Here is a 21,590-nt window from a genome sequence, read left to right as displayed (position 1 = left end):
TTGCGAGCTAGCCTTACACCCCAAAACCATAGTTTAGCTACAATACAACGTTTAAAAGTAACAAAAATATGATTGATAGCTACCCTTACATCCCAAAACCATAGTTTGGCTACAATACAACGTTTTAAAGTAACAACAAGGAAGAACGCTATAGTCGAGTACCTCGACTATCAGATACCCGTTACTCAGCTAAAGGGACCAAAGGAAAATGGAGATATGCAAGCAGCAAATGCGCCACCTACCGGCGGTAGACAGATTTAAGCGTTGTGGGCATTAGAGTGGGCGTGGCAAAGTTTTTTTTAAATCAATCGATAGGTATTGACGAGACCAATACATTTAAGTAAAAATTTTTTATCTAGCACGAAAATTGTGGGCGCCACAGGCTTGGGCGGTTTGTGGGCGTTAGAGTGGGCGTGGCAAACTTTTTTTTAAATCAATCGATAGGTATTGACGAGACCAATACATTTCAGTTTAAATTTTTTATCTACCATGAAAATTGTGGGCGCCACAGACTTGGGCGGTTTGTGGGCGTTGGAGTGGGCGTGGCATATTCGCGTAATAAACTTGCGCTGCGCTCAAGCCTACGGAATCTAAATCTGAAAACTCGTTTCTCTATCTTTGATATTTTCCGAGATATCCGCGTTCATACTTACGATTTTTTGAAGTTTGTGGGCTGTTTGTGGGCGTTAAAGTGGGCGTGGCAAACTTTTTTTTAGGTCAGTCGGTAGGTATTGATGAGAACAATACATTTCAGTTAAAATTTTTGTTCTAGCATCAAAACTGTAGGAGCCACAGTTTTGGGCGGTTTGTGGGCGTTAGAGTGGGCGTGGCACTCTTTTGAAACAAACTTGCGCTGCGCAGGAATCTCAGGAATCTGCATGCCTAATCCCAGTATTGTAGCTCTTATAGTTTCCAAGATCTCAGCGTTCATACGGACAGACGGACAGAGGGACAGACGGACAGACGGACATGGCTAGATCGACTCGGCTAGTGATCCTGATCAAGAATATATATACTTTATGGGGTCGGAAACGCTTCCTTCTGCCTGTTACATACTTTCCGACGAATCTAGTATACCCTTTTACTCTACGAGTAACGGGTATAAAAATATGATTGATAGCTAACCTTACATCCCAAAACCATAGTTTAGCTACAATAAAACGTTTAACAGTAACAAAAATATGATTAATAGCTATCCTCACATCCCAAAACCATAGTTTAGCTAGAAAGCAACGCTTAACAAAATTATTGGTAGCTGCCCGTCATCCCAAACTCAAAGTTTAGCTACAAACAAACATTTAAAAGTATCCAAAATATGATTGATAGCTAGCATTACATCCCAAAACCATAGTTAAGCTAAAATACAACGCTTAAAAGTAACAAAAATATGATTGATAGCTAGCCGTACATCTCAAAACTCAAAGTTTAGCTACAAACAAACGTTTAAAAGTATCCAAAATATGATTGATAGCTAACATTACATCCCAAAACCATAGTTAAGCTAAAATACAACGCTTAAAAGTAACAAAAATATGATTGATAGCTATCCTTACATCCCATAGTTTAGCTACAATACAACGTTTAAAGGTAAGAAAAATATGATTGATAGCTGGCCTTACTTCTCAAAACCATAGTTTAGCTACAATACAACGTTTAAAAGTAACAAAAATATGATTGATAGCTAGCCTTACATCCCAAAACTATAGTTCAGCAATAATAGTAGTAGGGAAAGATGGGTTCTGGGACAATTAGCATCTTAATGGCAACCGGCCTCCCCTCCCCCCTCATTAACATATGCGGGTTCTTGGACAATTAGCATAATTCAATATATTAACTGATTTTAATGGGCTCTGAAGTCATAAAAATGTTACGATCATGTCCATTAAGTGTATACTATCGATTTAGCGTCGCTTGTGAACAGATGTGTTTAGTTTTGTGCTCTGAGTTGTTGTCTTTTTCGGTGATTTTTTGCGAGTTTCTTGTGTTTGTTTTTTAACAAAGCTTAGCCTAATAGTTGTGTTAGCGTTTTTGACTTGATCCCCCATTAAACGGGTATGTGGTTATAGATATTTTAACATTTCTATTAGATTTGTTTAATCTCCTAGCTTTGTTAGTGTAATTTTACACTCACTAATCTTGCTAAAACTCTTTTACTCCCACTCTCTCTCCCGCTCTATATTACAACTGTAATTTAAACTCTTTCGGAACCTGCCGATTTTCTGGTAGATTTTTGGTGTGCTTTTCTCTTATTCTCTCTCTCTTGCTTGCTTTACATTGTAACTGTTCGTGCGTAAAGTTGTCAGTGTCCCACAAGCGACGCTCAGTCGATAGAAGATTTATTCTCGTGCTCTCTTACATTTAAACTAAAACGCGATCTCGCGCTCTTATTTTTTTCGTGTTTTGTGCCTTTGTGGTTTTGGAATTTGATCCCAGTGCCAAATTTACTTGAGGCATTTTTCATATTTTATTTTATTTTTATTTCATCTCCTTAAATGGCTCTTGTCTGCTGTAAGAAAAATTGTACTCGAAAGCCGAAAGCTTCAACTAAAGACCCTTTTATTTTCTGCTGGCTCTGCGAATCGATGATGCACGTTAAATGCGCAGGATTTACTGGCAGAGTCAAAGACTTCATTGATCTGAATTCTGGTCTCATGTGGTCATGTGGATCCTGCAAGGAAATGGTAGTTGAGATGAGCGGCTTTATGAAGCAGATTCGAGACAGCCTTTTGAATCTCTCAGGTGCTTTTAAACAGCTCAATGAGGGGTTCAATTCCGTTTGTGCCCAATTTAATAATAAAAAATTACTAACTGAGTCGCCTAAACGCAAAAAAGCCCCTAATCCGAACTTGGTAGCTGCAGCAGTTTCTGTCGACACTGGGGTAAGCGAACCAACTGCGCCTAGGGATACAGCTGATTCAGGTGGAGTCACTGTTTCTCGAAGTCTGGTGGTAAAAAAATCTTCAGTGCCGGCTACGGTGCCGACCGTACCTATAGGTACAGTAGGAACCGATTCTGGCTCTCAGCTTAGTGTGGTTCAATCTGCTGCTGGGGGGACGTAAGAAACTGTCAGTTGTTCCTCATAGGAAGCAATTATTTGTTTCTAGATTCACCCCAGATACTACATCTGAGGATGTTTTGGAATTTATACGTGAAAAATTTCCATCCGAGAATATTTCAGTTGAACAATTTCTATTTTCATACGATCGTAGTATATCCTCTTTTAAAATATTTGCACCGCCTGATGTGTTTAAGGTACTACTTTCTGAAAGCTTTTGGCTTAATGATGATTTAGTAATAAAAGAATTTGTTCCCAATAAACCGAGAACAAATAATAGACCCTCCACTGCGCCAAAAAACTAAAAAGTTTATTTTTGGCTTATCAAAATGTTAGGGGACTAAATATGAAGCTACCCAAGCCTTATGCTGACTCCTCTGCATTTACTGCAGATATTTTGGCTTTTACGGAAACTTGGCTGAAACCAGAGATATCTGACTCTGAAGTTCTGTCAAATAACTTTAATGCCTATAGGACCGATCGCTCCTCACGTAGGGGAGGCGGTGTGCTGATTGCCGTTACCACTAGCCTCACATCTGAAAAAATTTACTATGATACCCATAACGAAATTGAATTTGTTAGTGTGAAAGTTTCCTTGCAATCCATATCTATTTTTGTTACATGTTTCTATATTCCACCTGGCTCTGATTTAATAATTTATGAGCACCATCTGTCTGCCATAAAATCTGTTCTATCCCTTCTTTCTAACAGAGACCTTTTGATTGTTTTGGGTGACTTTAATCTTCCTGATATTTCTTGGTCTCCTCCTACTGACTCACTTGTGTTTGTTTCAGACCCGTCTGAAGTCACGGTATCTAGAATTGACGCTCTTGTTGTACCTGAAGACCGATATCATCCAACAATGGAATTGACAATCTGCCTCCCATGCGTTGATACCCTCTCTCCTTTAGTTCCTCAAACTAAAATGAGATGTTTTCGAAAATGTGACTATAAAAAACTTAACGATATGATTTCTCAATATAATTCGAAAGACTTGTACAATTGTATGGATATTGAAAGTGCCACTGAACTATTCTATATAGTGTTAAATACTTTTTTTAATGAATGCGTTCCTGATAGGCTTCCTTCAAAGCTAAACAGGCCTTCTTGGTTTACCAATGCGCTTCAAAGACTTAAAAACCTTAAAACAAACACCTATAAAAAGTATAACAAATCGGGTAAGCCAACTGATTCTATGATTCATCTATGTATTTAAGTCGATGTAAATTCGAATTTTCAAGTGATCCGAAGCAGTTTTATAACTTTGTTAATGCCAAGCGTAAGTCGTCGGCATTGCCTTCATCTGTACGTTTTAACTCAATGGAGACATCGACGGATTCTGAAATTGCTGATTTATTTGCCGAGTTTTTCCAAACTACTTATAGTTCGGTTGCTTGGTCAAATTCTAACTACCCTAATCCCTTAAATAGGGCAAACTGTATTTTTACCCCTGAAATTACGGAAAGTTCTCTCATAAGAGACTTAGCGACAACAACGCCAACTTATTCTCCCGGTCCAGATGGACTCCCCGGGTGTGTGCTTAAGTTTTGTGCGTCAACCATATGTAAACCGATTCTTAAACTTTTTAATTTGTCTATTTCATCATCAGTTTTTCCTACTATCTGGAAGGACTCTTTTATCATTCCACTTCACAAAAAGGGTGCGAAGGCGGATGCCCAGAATTATAGAGGTATTTCCAAATTGTCGGCAATTCCTAAAGCATTTGAACGTATTATTACTTCTCATTTGCAACATTTATGTTCCTCGCTAATATCACCGTGTCAGCATGGTTTTGTTAAGCGAAGATCGACCACCACCAACCTTCTTGAATTGTCATCTATTGTAATAAATGGATTTAAGAAAAAAATGCAGACTGACGTTATATGTATATACAGATTTTAGTAAGGCCTTTGACTCTGTCAACCACTCTCTTCTATTATTCAAATTAAATCAGCTTGGGTTTCCATGTAAGCTATAAACTTGGATTTCAAGTTATTTGAATGGTAGGACTCAGAGGGTTATATTCAAGAACGCTGTTTCAAAATTGATCTACGTGACATCTGGAGTGCCTCAGGGTAGTCATTTGGGTCCTTTGCTGTTTACTTTGCTTATTAACGATCTTCCCTCTACCATAAAACATTCTCGTGTACTAATGTATGCTGATGATGTTAAGCTTTGTTTATCATATAACGATATAGCGTCGGGTTTCAACTTACAGTCAGATATTGATTGTTATCAGGGATGGTGTGAGTATAACCTTTTAAATTTGAACTGCCTTAAATGCAACGTTATGACTTTTTATAGGGGTACTCCTACTTTTGTTAGTTACTCTCTTCAAAATACGTCACTCGACCGTATATATTCCGTTAATGACTTAGGCGTTCTTCTGGATCCAAAACTTAAATTTGACTGCCACAATGTCCACTGTCAACAAGGCCATGAGTGTTCTTGGGTTTATAAAGCGTTGGTCAAAAGAATTTGATGACCCTTATACAACCAAATTATTATTTACCTCCCTTGTCCGTCCTATTTTGGAATACTGTTCTTCGGTTTGGAGTCCACAATATCAAGTGCACATTGACCGTATTGAGTCGGTACAAAAAAAATTTCTTCTTTTTGCCCTTCGTAGTTTGAACTGGGATCAAAACGTAAGGCTACCTTCCTATCAGAGTAGATTACTATTGCTTAATTTACCTACACTTGTAAATCGTAGAACAATGCTTGGTACTATTTTTATGCAAAATCTTATTAGAGGTGATATTGATTCTGTAGAACTTGTAAACCGCCTAACTTTCAATGTCCCTGCTAGACTAACACGAAATTATTATCCCCTAAATTTGCCACGATGTACATCAAATTTTTGTCTGCACGAGCCCTTTCGCGTTCTATGTAATAATTATAACAATCTTTACCATTTAATTTGCACATCAACTTCTATCCCGGTATTAAAAACTAATATTTTAACTCATTTGCTTCATTCTAAGTTGCTTCTTTTATTTTCATTTGTGTCCCGTCTCTATTTGTTTTTTGTATCTTCCTCGCGAACTCGCATTTTTGCCCAAATTTATAGAAGGGCCCCGCGCGTAACAAGCACGTGCTTGGTGTCGTTGGGCCACTTGTTTGTACTGCTCGTAGTGCATCAACGTCCATCATATATACTTAATTGCCCCCATCGCCCCCACATCCCCATGTGACAATATTGATCATGTATCCTTCCCCTCATTATGTGCAATTAATAGTCAGGTGAAAAAGGTGCTCGTGATAAAGGTCGAACAACCATAGTATCCAAAGGTTGTTATTTTAGAGGAACATATCCGATCATGTTGGGGAAAGGTGTGATCACGTACCCTTTTGCCTCATTATTACAGGTGTTGCTGTGCACGTGAGAAAGGTCGCACACCCAAAGTATTCAAAGATGGTTATCTTAGAGGAACATGTCCGATCATGTTGAGGAATAATATTTTCTATGATTTTAAAATTCATTTAGAAATCAAAAGAACCCCAATAAAATAAAACTCACAAGTTAATGCTTCTCAGATGTGGAATATTTTGAAACACACATTTTTCCTTCCGCCCTAGAACGTTTAACTGGTAAATTGTCTAAGATGCTCTTCTTTCCACAAATGGGTCATAAATATGTCATAAAAGGGATTCAAGCAAGAGCTACCCGAGCATGCGCACCTGTCCATTACCTGACCGCAATACAAGGTGAGTTCCAAAGTAAACAGGACTTTTAAAAAAAAGACGGAACAAATAGTTTTTTCGGCAAAATCAATTTATTATACCCGTTACTCGTAGAGTAAAAGGGTATACTAGATTCGTCGGAAAGTATGTAACAGGAAGAAGGAAGCGTTTCCGACCCCATAAAGTATATATATTCTTGATCAAGATCACTAGCCGAGTCGATCTAGCCATGTCCGTCTGTCCGTCTGTCCGTCTGTCCGTCTGTCCGGATGAACGCTGAGATCTCGGAAACTATGAGAGCTAGGCTATTGAGATTTGGCGAGCAGATTCCTGAGCTTCTTACGCAGCGCAAGTTTGTTTCAGTAGAGTGCCACGCCCACTCTAACGCCCACAAACCGCCCAAAACTGTGGCTCCTACAGTTTTGATGTTAGATAGAAAATTTTAACTGAAATGTATTAGTCTTGTCCATACCTATCGATTGACGCAAAAAAAATTTCTAATTTCTAATTTCTAAGCCCACTCTAACGCCCACAAACCTCCCAAGAAAAAAAGCTATGACGTCAGAGCCAGACAGTGCGAAATGTTTTTACGCGTGTATGTGTGTGTATGTAAATAGTTGCCGGCCGAACTTAGCGGCAAAGAGAAAAGCACTGCCGGCGCTCAGAGAGAGCAAAGTGCGCGGCTAACTTATTCTATTGAACAATGAATTTGTCACGCCTACCCTAACGCACACAACGCTTAAATCTGTCTTCCGCCGGTAGGTGGCGCATTTAAATCTCGCTTTGCTGCTTGCATATCTCCATTTCCCTTTGGTCGCTTAAGCTGAGTAACGGGTATCTGATAGTCGAGGTACTCGACTATAGCGTTCTCCCTTGTTTTTTTTCAAAATAGTCTCCTTCTGCTTTAATACAGCGTTTTGCACGGTCCAAAAGCATGTCAAACGAGTGTTTTAGCTCGTTGCCCGGTATGGCCGCCAGTATGCCGGGGCAAGCCTTTTGAATGGCCTCTACGTCTGCATAACGCTTTCCTTTCATCGGCAAATGCATTTTTCCGAAAATGTAGAAGTCGCACGGTGCCATATCAGGTGAATACGGGGAGTGGTTGATGGTTAAAATGTGATTTTTGGTCAAATAGTCGGACACAAGCGTCGATCCATCTTCGCGATATTCGGGCCGAACACGTCGAATTCGGCGCACCAAACGCCTCAAAACTCCAAGGTAGAATACCGCATTAATGTTTTGGCCGGGTGGAACAAATTCTTGGTGGAAAATACCCCTGGAATCATAAAAACAAATCAGCATTGTCTTCACTTTTGACTTCTCCAGGCGCAATTTTTTGGGTTAATGATTCTCAGATGTGGAATATTTTGAAACACACATTATTGCTTCCGCCCTAGAACGTTTAACTGGTAAATTGTCTAAGATTCTCTCCTTTCCACAAATGGGTCATAAACATGTCATAAAAGGGATTCAAGCACAATAACCGTACCTATAATTTTAACTCGAAACAAAAAGTCAGAAGTTTATTTTTGTATCATAATAATAAATTTATTCATTTATTTTGGTATTGCAAACATGTTTTATTATATATTGAAATTAATTTTCTGACTTCGTTCCGGCGATTTGCATAGAAGAGGCCGGCGCACGTTTCCGACGTCAATTCAGGATTACAAAATGTAAAGTGTTCACCATAATTCGTAGTTTTGAGATCCACCTCGATTTATGAACATAGTTTTTGTGTTTAGAAGGTATTGAAAATGCTGACCAATTATCTGTCCTTTGAATTGTTCAATAAATTGGTCAATTTCCTCATGAAATTTCATTTTATTAGTTTTGTTTTCTTTTAGGTCTTTACACATCTAGTCTCAATTTTAAAATGATGTATACAAATTATTTTATTGTTTTGGAGCTACTTTTAAAAAATGTCAAAATAATGTATGCACTGTTATGAGGACAAGCCCCGCCCTTAAGATGTATTCCACAATAGGGACACCGGTTTCCGTTAAACCTGTTTAATAACGGACAGCCCAATTCTTCGATATTAAGAGTTGACGACTCCCAAAAAGCGTCTGTAGAAATCGTTTCTTTTCCACACCTTTACAAATAATTGGTTTTCCGTTTGTAATTGTCCATCGATACTTTTGAGTTTGCGGAAAACTGTTTTCTGTATCGTTCCAAAAAATGTTGTGATGTGTATGGGTTAACCAAATTGCAGTCTTTCGAGATTTTGTGTTTAGCAAAATAAAATCATATAGTGGTTCTATTAAAAAACTATTATTCAAGTTTGGATCTTTTTCGAATACAATTCCAATATCCTTTAGAATAAAATTATTATTATTAGCAAAGAAACCTTGAACATCAATCGAAACAGTATCTTTCAACATTTTTCTAATGTTAAACATCTCGTTGTACTAGTCCGTTTAATGGGTTATAATCAACTAAACGGTCATATATGAGGAGACAGTAAACTTGAGAATTTTCATGACTTGGTGTCTTCAGTTCTATTGAAATTTTCACATATTCGTTTTGATATGAAAGATCAACCACAATAATAGGGGCCTTTAATTTAAATTCATTTGGGGTCGAAAATGATTGTGATTCACGATTATAGTAACTAGATTGAAATCTTGTATACATCACTGTGGACGGCAGTACACGTAGTGGCGAAGCGCGCAAGAGAGCGTGCGAAGACAACTACTATATATAGCCGCAGAATTGAAAATCTGCAATTATGGTCCGATCGTAACGAGTGATACACCAATCGAAAGGTATCGCAAAAACCAAGAAGATTGCATACCAAGAATTTCGAAATATAGATTTGTTTGGGAGAAAAGGCGTTGAAAGTGTAAAAGTAAAATTTTAGAAAATTGGAGCTGCTGGATACGGTGGGGCTAAAAACCCCCGGCTGTTTAGCTAGTCTTATTCTTTCTAATCACTGTGGACGGCAGTACACGTAGTGGCGAAGCGCGCAAGAGAGCGTGCGAAGACAACTACTATATATAGCCGCAGAATTGAAAATCTGCCATTATGGTCCGATCGTAACGAGTGATACACAAATCAAAAGGTATGGCAAAAACCAAGAAGATTGCATTACAAGAGTTTCGAAATATAGATATGTTTGGGAGAAAAGGCGGTGAAAGTGTAAAAGTAAAATTTTAGAAAATTGGAGCTGCTGGATACGGTGGGGCTAAAAACCCCTTGCTGTTTAGCTAGTTTTTTTCTTACTAAGAATACGCGTCGAATGACACCTCATTTGTTGAAATCCGATGTCCCATTCAAAAGTAATTCAAAAAACAAGATTTTCTTCTTTTTCCCAAAATGAAAATGTTTTTCCTTTTGTTTGTGGGTTTGTATGCATCCCATCTTAGTTTTAGGGTTTTGGAAACCATATGGGTGTATAAAGTAGCTTGAAATAGAAAACTTTTATTCTACGACTTTTGGAAAAACCCGCTAGTTTAGCGGAAAATCCACAAAAAAACCAGATTTAAAATGCTTATAGTATCCAAACAACTAATGCTACAGAATCGTGCTATACATCTCTGAAAAGATAAGATAAGGTAATTTGCTAAATACCCTTCATATAGTTAAATTGTCTGAGTATAATAGATTTAGAGTTATGACAAAAAGCTATTTTTTAAAACCACTTTTTGACTATTTTCTCAAAATTGAGTCGAACGATTTTTTTTTTAAATTTCAAGTCGTATAGCCCTTGAGATTCCTCAACTATTGATATATAACACTTTTTTCCCTAAAAATTACCGTTTGCAAGATATTAAGGGATAACAAGGGAGAACGCTATAGTCGAGTACCTCGACTATCAGATACCCGTTACTCAGCTTAAGGGACCAAAGGGAAATGGAGATATGCAAGCAGCAAAGCGAGATTTAAATGCGCCACCTACCGGCGGAAGACAGATTTAAGCATTGTGGGCGTTAGGGTAGGCGTGGCAAATTTTTTTTTTGGATCAATCGATAGGTATTGACGAGACCAATACAGTTCAGTTAAAATTTTGTATCTAGCATGAAAATTGTGGGCGCCACAGGCTTGGGCTGTTTGTGGGCGTTAGAGTGGGCGTGGCATATTTGCGTAACAAACTTGCGCTGCGCACAAGGCTACGGAATCTAAATCTGAGATCCCAAGTCTCTATCCTTGATAGTTTCCGAGATATCCACGTTCATATTTACGATTTTTTTAAGTTTGTGGGCGTAAAAGTGGGCGTGGCAAACTTCTTTTTTTATCAATCGATAGGTACTGATGAGAACAATACATTTCAGTTAAAATTTTTATTCTAGCAGCAAAACTGTAGGAGCCACAGTTTTGGGTGGTTTGTGGGCGTTAGAGTGGGCGTGGCAAACTTCTTTTTTTATCAATCGATAGGTACTGATGAGAACAATACATTTCAGTTAAAATTTTTATTCTAGCACCAAAACTGTAGGAGCCACAGTTTTGGGTGGTTTGTGGGCGTTAGGGTAGGCGTGGCAAATTTTTTTTTGGTTCAATCGATAGGTATTGACGAGACCAATACAGTTCAGTTAAAATTTTGTATCTAGCATGAAAATTGTGGGCGCCACAGGCTTGGGCTGTTTGTGGGCGTTAGAGTGGGCGTGGCATATCCGCGTCACAAAATTGCGCTGCGTACAAAGCCACGGAATCTAAATCTGAGATCCCGATTCTCTATCTTTGATAGTTTCCGAGATATCCACGTTCAAAGTTACGATTTTTTGAAGTTTGGGGGCGGTTTGTGGGCGATAAAGTGAACGTGGCAAACTTTTTTTTGGGTCAATCGATAGGTATTGATGAGAACAATACATTTCAGTTAAAATTTTTATTCTAGCATCAAAACTGTAGGAGCCACAGTTTTGGGCGGTTTGTGGGCGTTAGAGTGGGCGTGGCACTCTACTGAAACAAACTTGCGCTGCGTAAGAAGCTCAGGAATCTGCACGCCAAATCTCAATAGCCTAGCTCTCATAGTTTCCAAGATCTCAGCGTTCATCCGGACAGACAGACCGACGGAAAGACGGACAGACGGACAGACGGACAGACGGACAGACGGACAGACGGACATGGCTAGATCGACTCGGCTAGTGATCCTGATCAAGAATATATATACTTTATGGGGTCGGAAACGCTTCCTTCTGCCTGTTACATACTTTCCGACGAATCTAGTATACCCTTTTACTCTACGAGTAACGGGTATAAAAAGTGCACCTCGTTTCAGCTCCGTATACGAAATAATTCATACTTATTGGAATAAACAAGAAAAAAACCAATATGATGAAAAATATTCCTATTAGATTTTTTCAAACGGAAAATCTGTTATGGTTTTAGGGTTTTTACTTGCATGAAGCTATCTAAATAGGAAACTTGATCTAATTGTTCTACCACTTTGGAAAACCCTCTAGTTCGGCGGGAAATGTAAGAAACGACAGATTTCTCTTGGAATCTGAAACTATACAGCCCTTGAGACTCCAAACTTGAGCTATTAAAATAGGTAATTGAAGCGATAAAACTGGTTGTGCCTAATTTAAGGTGGCGTTCAGCTAAGATTAGGTGTCGAATCTGTGTGTTTGGTTTTTCAATAGCCAAGCCTTATGGGGACCACTCCTAGTCATGGTATTGGGGTACTTAAACTCTTGAGCAAAAAAAAACTTCTGATATCAAACAAAAACACCTCTTAACGAGGTAAAAAGTAGTGGCGAACGCGCCTTTAACAAAAATTTCTGATATCAACAATTGTGACGAAAAATGATATTACATTCGATAAAATAAATAAAATATATTAAATTTATGTATTCGGCACGCTAGAACAGAAAATTTACGTGTAGGTATATAAATATTTACTGTTGCGGGCCGAAATCATAAACTTAATATAGTTTATTTATTTTATCGAATGTAATTTGAAAGTCATTTTTCGTCACAATTGTTGATATCAGACATTTTTGTTAAAGGCGCGTTCGCCAATTTTTTTTAACTCGTTAAGAGGTGTTTTTGTTTGATTTCATATAGGTGAGCATACTGATTCTTACTAAAATCAACATTCAGATTATCATGTGGATATGACTCAGAATTCAAGTGAACTTTCAAGTTTGATAAGTTATTTGTGATAAGTTCTCCATTTAGTGTAAAACCAATTATGGCAAATCTTGGTTTTTCGCGGTTAGCCGACAATTTCACATTCCAGCTGTGTTGACTCCCATACCCCAACTTGGGTTACCACCACTATTAATAATACCGTACAACTTAATTTTTCCAAAATCGCTCGGAGTTACGTGGGGAATTTCCCAGGTTATATTCGTCATTTCCAGTTTAAAAGTTTGTTAATTTCTGGTTTGTTCAAGTACATCGCCAAGATTCTTAGTTGGCATGAACACTAGTTCGTGTTTACAATTTAATAAAACTTTTTTATAATCCTCAGCAAATCCCAACAAATTTTTTAACGGTACAGAAATGTTGAAGTGGGGTCCCATAGAAATTTCGTCTCCACTGCTCTATCCAGAAATTAAAAGATTTTGACTTTGAACATTATCCAGAGATATAAAATTTTTTAGGGTAGTAGTCATACCGACAAATCGTGTTTTATCGATCTCACATCCATTTATTTCTCACTTAATTTTATCCAAAAAGTAAGAAGTAAATATTTTATTTTTTAAATGGTAACATTATCAATTGTAGGTCCATTCGGTGAATCTTTTCTAATAATTCCTTGAAAATTAAGGTAACTTTCGTGAGGAAGCACGTACAAGTCTTGATTTTGAATAGTAATTCGAATTTCATCGTTTGGTTTAAATCTTTGATTATACGATGAATAAGTATGAAACTCTTTCTTCGAAATACTCTCATCTGAGGAAGCACGTACAAGTCTTGATTTTGAATAGTAATTCGAATTTCATCGTTTGGTTTAAATGTTTGATTATACGATGAATAAGTATGAAACTCTTTCTTCGAAATACTCTCATCTGAGTAAACCTTTTCTCGAACATTTAAAATTTCGTTCATTGTTTTCCTTTCCACCTTTTATATTATACTCGAAGCTTCAAGCCTAACGACTTTAAAAATAGTTTATTTTTCAAAATAAGTGAGCTTCTTTTTACTGTTGATCCTCTTTCTATAGCTTTACAATTAGTAATGCTTGGCTGAGGACTTAAGCTACGTCTTTTATTATAAATAATCATTCTATTTACCGAATGTGCATGCGAATCGAAACGTTTTCACCACGTAAATTCACCAAATCACCGTTTTAATCAACTATGCGTATAGATAGTTTGCTTATTTCGTCACTGTGCCACTGTCATTATATACCCAGGCGGAACATTAATGCCAAACTCATGTAACGTATAATTCGCTGTAATATCTACATATGATCCTTTGATTATATTACATTCCAAACGAATTGTATTAATTTTTAAAATGTTCACAGTCTGATCTGATCGATAGGTTTTTGTAGGATGTGGTTCTAGCACTTTTTGATGGAAACCAAGCAGTTGCCCAACCGATCTTTCCTTATTAAAGTAAACTGACTCTCGCAGGGTAGTTATTTCAATCTGAAGTGTATAATTGTTACTTTAAATTTTAAAAGTATTTTTAAGTTTATAGTCTTTTAATTTATTGTAAAGGAAATCGGTGATATCATTCCATTCGTATGATCCAGTAGGAATTGTAATAACATTGTCACCGATGTGAAAGAGATTATTATACCCGTTACTCGTAGAGTAAAAGGGTATACTAGATTCGTCGCAAAGTATGTAACAAGCAGAAGGAATCGTTTCCGACCCCATAAAGTATATATATTCTTGATCAGAATCACTAGCCGAATCGATCTAGCCATGTCCGTCTGTCCGTATGAACGCTGAGATCTCGAAAACTATACGAGCTACAATACAGGGATTAGGGATGCAGATTCCTGAGATTCCTGCGCAGCGCAAGTTTGTTTCAGCAGAGGGCCACGCCCACTCTAACGCCCACAAGCCGCCCAAAACTGTGGCTCCAACAGTTTTGATGCTAGAATAAAAATTTTAACTGAAATGTATTATTCTCATCAATACCTATCGATTTACCTAAAAAAAATTTGACACGCCCACAAACCGCCCACAAACTTCACAAAATAGTAAATATGAAAGTGGATATCTCGGAAACTATCAAAGATAGAAAATTGGGATCTCAGATTTAGATTCCGTAGCCGTGTACGCAGCGCAAGTTTGTTAGATATGCCACGCCCACTCGAACGCCCACAAACCGGCCAAACCTGTGGCGCCCACAATTTTTATGCTAGATAAAAAATTTTAACTTAAATGTATTGACCTCGTCAATATCTATCGATTGATCCAACAAAAAATTTGCCCCGCCCACTCTAACGCCCATAACGCTTAAATCTGTCTTCCGCCGGTAGGTGGCGCATTTCAATCTCGCTTTGCTGCTTGCATATCTCCATTTCCCTTTGGTCCCATTAGCTGAGTAACGGGTATCTGATAGTCGAGGTACTCGACTATAGCGTTCTTCCTTGTTTTAGAAATAGATTTGCTGTCATAACGACGATTATTATGAATAGTATTGTTACTGTTTCCATATCAATTTTTTCTGATTCTAATTTATTTATAACGTTTGCCATGGATTACAGTTTTGGTGTCTATTGAAACCATGTTGGGTAAATTTTTCAATTTTCTTAATTTTTTTGTCCGTTTAAACACACCTCAAGCATCTCTTGGGCTCGGTGCATCCCTTCGCTCGACAGGATCAACATCGTCTAGTCCAACGGATTGCCTCCCACTGCTGCAAATGTCCGAAGCCCTTTTGACTCGGGCGTTGCCGGTTCTGGTCCTCGCACAGGCTGTATTTATCCCCGTTACTCGTAGAGTAAATAGATATACTAGATTTGTCGGAAAGTATGTAACAGGCAGAAGGAAGCGTTTCCAAACCCATAAAATATATATATACTCTTAGTCAGGATCACTAGCCGAGTCAATCTAGCCATGTCCGTCAATCTTAAGAGACACACCTTTTTATACCCGTTACTCGTAGAGTGAAAGGGTATACTTGATTCGTCGGAAAGTGTGTAACAGGCAAAACGCAGCGTTTCCGACCCCATAAAGTATATATATTCTTGATAAGGATCTAGCCCTTCCATCTGTCCGTATGAACGCTAAGATCTCGAAAACGATAAGAGCTTGGCTATTGGGATTTGGCATGCAGATTCCTGAGCTTCTTGCGCTGCGCAAGTTTGTTTCAGCAGCCTAAGTCTGTGCACAGTTTTATTGCTAAAGTAAATATACATTTTAACTGAAATGTAATATTCTCATGAGTACCTATCGATTGACCCAAAGTTCGCCACGCCCTCAAGCCGATATCTCGAAAATTATCAGAATGTCACGCCCACTCTATCGCCCAAAGCTGTGGCTCCTACAGTTTTCATGCTAGAAAAAATTTTAACTGACATGTATTGTTCTCTTAATACCTATCGATTGACCCATAAAAAAATGTAGCTAAGCCCGTTCTAACGCTTTAATCTGTCTGCCCCAAACATTACCGTAAGGGGCTTAAAATTATATTCATCTGGGTCATCTCCGACCCCATAAATATATTCTTGATCAGCATCACTAGCCGAGTCGATCTAGCCATATCCGCCTGTCCGTCTGAACGCTGTGATCTAGGAAACTATAAGAGCTAAAGAGTTACGATTTCAGATTAAGATTCCTAATTTTCGTACGCACCGCAAGATTGTTACGCGATCAAGCCACGGCCACTCTGACGCATCTAAGCAAAAATTTTATCTGAAATGCATTGCTTGCAAAGTTTGCCACGCCCACTCTAACGCCTACAATTGGCAATAACGCTTAAATTTGTCTGCCGCCCACATAACCATATCTTGAGGTTCCTTAATGGATTTTAAAGTTCCTTTCCGTTGTATATTCGTCTGATGTTTTACGTGTTTGAGATTATCGTTTTTTCTCTTTAATGGAAATCTAGCTTTGGTTAACTGAGACCCGCCAAGCGGTCAACACATTCTGCAGTGTCTGCCGAGCCAACTTCGCAAACTGTTAACATAATCAAAATTCACTTTCTTTTTTTAAAACTCAACTTAATTCACTATTCATTTCACTAAACTTCCATGTTACCCATGTAATAAATAAGCATGTATCTATTTGAGAATAAATCAGTAAACAACGCAACTTATAACCCCGCGGTTCTACATCCTACCTCATTGAATAGAGCTCGTAATTCTACATCTATCTAGCTATCTCAAATAGCAGCTAAGCTTCGTTAGCTCAACCTAGCGCAGTTCCCGAATCGCCTGTGGTCCGGCATCGCAATAACTATCGTTACTATTGTCGCGACGCGATCATCGTCCTGCCATCAAAGCGTCCCCGAGCTAACGAAAAGTCCTGACCACCCCCCGCCGCGTAACCCAGAAGTGTCAACTTCGGTTAAGCACATACTGCTTGTGCTTATTTATTGTAGGTGTCTAGCAATTAAAACATGTTGCCACGTCCACTCCAACGTCCACAAGCCGCCCACAAACTTCAAAAAATCGTCCATATGAACGGTGATATCTCGGAAACTAGAGGACTGGTATCTAAGATTTATATATTTCTTAGTTTCGTACGCGCAAGTTTGTTACGCTGTTACGCTTGTAAGTGCCACGCCCACTCTAACGCCCTCAAACCGCGCAAAGCTGTGGCGCCCACAGTTTCGATGCAAGAAAACAAATTTAACTGAGATGTATTGTTTCGTCAATACCTATCGATTGACCTAAAAAACGTTTCCAAGACCTTTCTAACGCTTACAAACCTCCCAAGAAGAAAATCAATGCAGGCCGAACTGCGCGGCAAAGCGAAAAGCGCTGCCGCCACTAGGATAGCAGAGAGCCCGGCCAACTTATTCTATCGAATAATTAACAATTTAAGCAAGTTGTCCTTTTTGTCTCCCCCTTTATCTCTCCAATAAACTCAATACCAATTTCACTGAACGATTTCCGATAAGGTTAATGCGAACTTTAAGTTGCTGAAAAACAATGGTAGGTCGCGGAAGGGGCTTCTCTCTTTGCATTACCCCTCTCTCCTTTCTGACCTACAGTACATAAACATAAGCGAAAAGGAAAAAGACGGATAGCAGTTAAAGGACCGAAAATTTGTAAACGTAACAGCGCTGTAAATCTTTCTGTTTTCCTATTAGTCTACGACTAACTCCCTTATGGCGAAACCCGTGTGCCTAATGCGATTTTTTGCGAATCTTCGAAGCGTATTCGTATTTAAATCTAATCTTTTTCTAATTAAAAGGAAGATTTGACTATTCGACTATTGCGTTCTCGTTTAGCTTTGATTCATAGTTAGCAAAAAACTAAAAGCTAAGTTAGCAAGCTAAAATTTGCTTGTTGGAAATCTAAGGAATCTGCATGCCTAATCCCAGTTTTGTAGCTTTTATTGTTTCCGAGATCTCAGCGTTCATACGGACAGGCGGACATGATTAGATCGACTCGCCTAGTGATGCTGATCAAGAATATATATACTTTATGGGGTCGGAAACGTCTCCTTCACTGCGTTGCAAACTTCTGAATGAAATCATTATACCCTCTGCAAGGGTATAAAAACACCGAAGCTATAATTTGTTTCATATTATTCTCCCACCAATTTTCCGATCGTTCCTATGGCAGCTATATCATATAGTCGTCCGATTTTGATAAGATTAAACTCGAAATTCAGAACTAATTAAAATATGTTATTTCCAAGCGTAGGAGGTTATATGTTAAAAAACACCAAAGAAATATATTTTTAAAATTTTTTTTCTGATTATTCCTATGGGAGCTATAAGATATAGTTGTCCGATCCGGCTGGTTCCGACTTATATACTACCTGGAAAAGAAAGAAGACTTGGGAAAGTTTCAGCCCGATAGTCAGACGGACAGACGGACATGGCTAGATCGACTCGGGTAGTGATGCTTATCAAGAATATATATACTTTATGAGGTCGGAAACGTCTCCTTCACTGCGTTGCAAACTTCTGACTGAAATCAGTATACCCTCTGCAAGGGTATACAAACTTGAACTGAAATGTATATGTCTCGTCAATACCTATCGAATGATATAAAAAAAGTCATGACATGACAAGTCAAGACATGCCCACTATAACCCCCACAAACCTAGCTAGAAAAAATTTTTTTTGCTGAATTGTATTATTCTATTTTGTATAAAAAAGTTGCCACGCCCACTTTAGCTGTATGCCACCCAACACCATATATTGAGATCGCAGGTAGTTGGCTTATTACAATCTCGCTTAGCTGCTTGTATATGCCTATTTTCATTTGGTCCCATTAGCTGAGGAACGAGTATCTGATAGTCGAGGGCCTCGACTATTTTTTTTTAGGTAAAACTTTTAGCTTGGATTTGATGTAAGTAAGCGGATGCTGATTCTAATATTATTTATACATTTTACCACACTTTTACATTCAACTATCCATCGAAATTGCAAATAATAAATGTAAGTTCACTAAATAAAACCAATGTCCTGAGTCAGGACACCTGACATATTTTTGGCCTAATTATTTACTTATTTAATCTTTTATTTTCGCCTCGATTATGTAGTGCTTTATGGAGGAGGTGAAAGAGCACCCGTACGTCATGCAATGTGATGCCGCCAAGCCGCTGATAGTCGACACCTTTAAATTCATGTACGACTTGGACTTTTTAAGTCCGCAGGCAGACGAGGTAATGATTATTATTTTGGCCAACCTTCACTTTCCATCTTACTTTCCTCTACAATCTTAGCTAACCACTCCACCGCTCGCCATGCCGCGGCTGCCACACGAGGTAATTTTTGCAATTGGTGGCTGGAGCGGTGGAACCTCGAAAGGTTGTATGGAGACTTACGACACACGGGCTGATCGCTGGGTTAACATCAACGCTGAGGATCCTGCCGGTCCACGCGCCTACCACGGCACCGCAGTGCTTGGCTTCAAAATATTCTCGATTGGCGGATACGATGGCGTTGAGTACTTCAACACCTGCCGCGTATTTGATGCCGTTAAAAAAAAGTGGAACGAAATTGCTCCAATGCACTGTCGTCGCTGCTACGTAAGTGTAAGCGAGCTGAACGGGATGATATATGCTATAGGTGGCTACGACGGCCATAACCGTCTGAACACTGTGGAGCGGTATAACCCAAAGACTAATCAGTGGTCTATTATTCCACCTATGAACATGCAGCGTTCTGATGCAAGCGCGTGCACCCTGAATGGTCGCATTTACGCCACGGGCGGATTTAACGGCCAGGAATGCTTAGACAGCGCCGAGTTTTACGACCCAATAAACAACGCGTGGACCCGAATAGCTAACATGAATCATCGTCGATCCGGGGTGAGCTGCGTGGCCTTTAGGAGCCAGCTTTACGTCATCGGTGGCTTCAACGGTACAGCGCGCCTATCTACCGGAGAACGCTTCGATCCGGAGACGCAAAGTTGGCACTTCATCCGCGAAATGAATCACTCGCGTAGCAACTTTGGACTAGAGATTATTGATGATATGATCTTTGCAATTGGCGGCTTCAACGGCGTCTCGACCATCTCTCATACCGAGTGCTACGTTGCAGAATCAGACGAGTGGATGGAGGCCACTGATATGAACATTGTCCGTTCCGCCCTGTCTGCCAATAACGTAGTAGGCCTTCCAAACAAGCGAGACTATATTCATAAGGAACGGGACCGCCTAATGGAGGAGAGACGTCAGCGTCTTATGGCCACCGCCATGGCTCGGGAGAACATCGGCCACGTCAATCCCTCGCAATCGTTAGTAGAGAACAATGAAGGTGGCATGGATGGCTACGATGATGATGAGACTGAGCACCAGCGACTAGTACAGCAGCAGATCATACCACTCCCCCTAGGCCTCCAAATGCCGGCTGTAGCTGCTGGCCCAGCTATTTTTAATGGTCTTATTCCAAGACTAGGTCTTGATCTCCAGGCGCCAGGTCAACCTTTACCGGTCTCCAACGTCCAATTCAACCGTGTAATTGAGGATCGTGACCTAGACAACAGACGCCGATTTCGTATGCAGCTGCGTAACCAACGCCATGGATCGCATCATGAAATTCGCCGTCCCTCCTAGGCGACAGCTATTAGAGCTTTTACCCTGAATTATGTACCTAAGCACACCAGCGATAACACGATTTCTGAGGGACAGATCACCACATAAGATTAAACGTTAGCGTGAGGCATGGTATTTTCGACCTACAAGTACTGCAGCGAAGCCCACGTCCGTCGAAACCGCTTTTCAAAAAACTTTTCCACGGCCATTAGCACAAACAGAAACAAACACAAGTGTGGTTACCAAGTCGTCGCCTTTTTTCATTAATTTAACGGAATTATAAAATTGGACGTTCCAAGTTCAAAGTAAATCGAGCCATTATATTTAATCAAAATTATAGTCTATCTAAATTTTTTAAAATAAAGATTTAAATTGAGAGTGTTTTCACTATAAATATATCATCATCGAAAAGTAGAGCGAGTTTCAACGCTTAAATAGCCATATAGCTAACTTTAATTGGTCCTTTTGTTACTCGTACATTAACATGACGGAAGCCATTATATTTAATCAAAACAAGGGAGAACGCTATAGTCGAGTACCTCGACTATCAGATACCCGTTACTCAGCTTAAGGGACCAAAGGGAAATGGAGATATGCAAGCAGCAAAGCGAGATTTAAATGCGCCACCTACCGGCGGAAGACAGACTTAAGCATTGTGGGCGTTAGGGTAGGCGTGGCAAATTTTTTTTTGGATCAATCGATAGGTATTGACGAGACCAATACAGTTCAGTTAAAATTTTGTATCTAGCATGAAAATTGTGGGCGCCACAGGCTTGGGCTGT

At 39.2% G+C, this 21,590-nt stretch overlaps 1 protein-coding gene across 1 annotated transcript; it reads left to right on the top strand.

Annotated features, from left to right (window-relative positions):
• Window positions 1-19,315: 19,315 nt before the first annotated feature.
• On the top strand, window positions 19,316-21,186 carry LOC119562522 (kelch-like protein 10). The gene is made up of 2 exons (XM_037875714.1): window positions 19,316-19,434; window positions 19,495-21,186. Exons 1-2 carry the CDS (start codon window positions 19,318-19,320, stop codon window positions 20,827-20,829), a joined length of 1,452 nt encoding a protein of 483 aa, XP_037731642.1. The 5' UTR covers window positions 19,316-19,317; the 3' UTR covers window positions 20,830-21,186.
• The last annotated feature ends 404 nt before the right edge of the window (window positions 21,187-21,590 follow it).

This window comes from Drosophila subpulchrella, unplaced genomic scaffold (assembly GCF_014743375.2).
Source record: "Drosophila subpulchrella strain 33 F10 #4 breed RU33 unplaced genomic scaffold, RU_Dsub_v1.1 Primary Assembly Seq54, whole genome shotgun sequence".
Taxonomy (NCBI): domain Eukaryota; kingdom Metazoa; phylum Arthropoda; class Insecta; order Diptera; family Drosophilidae; genus Drosophila; species Drosophila subpulchrella.
The sequence above is the reverse complement of the archived record's forward strand: the minus strand, read 5'-3'. Positions and strand labels throughout refer to the sequence as shown.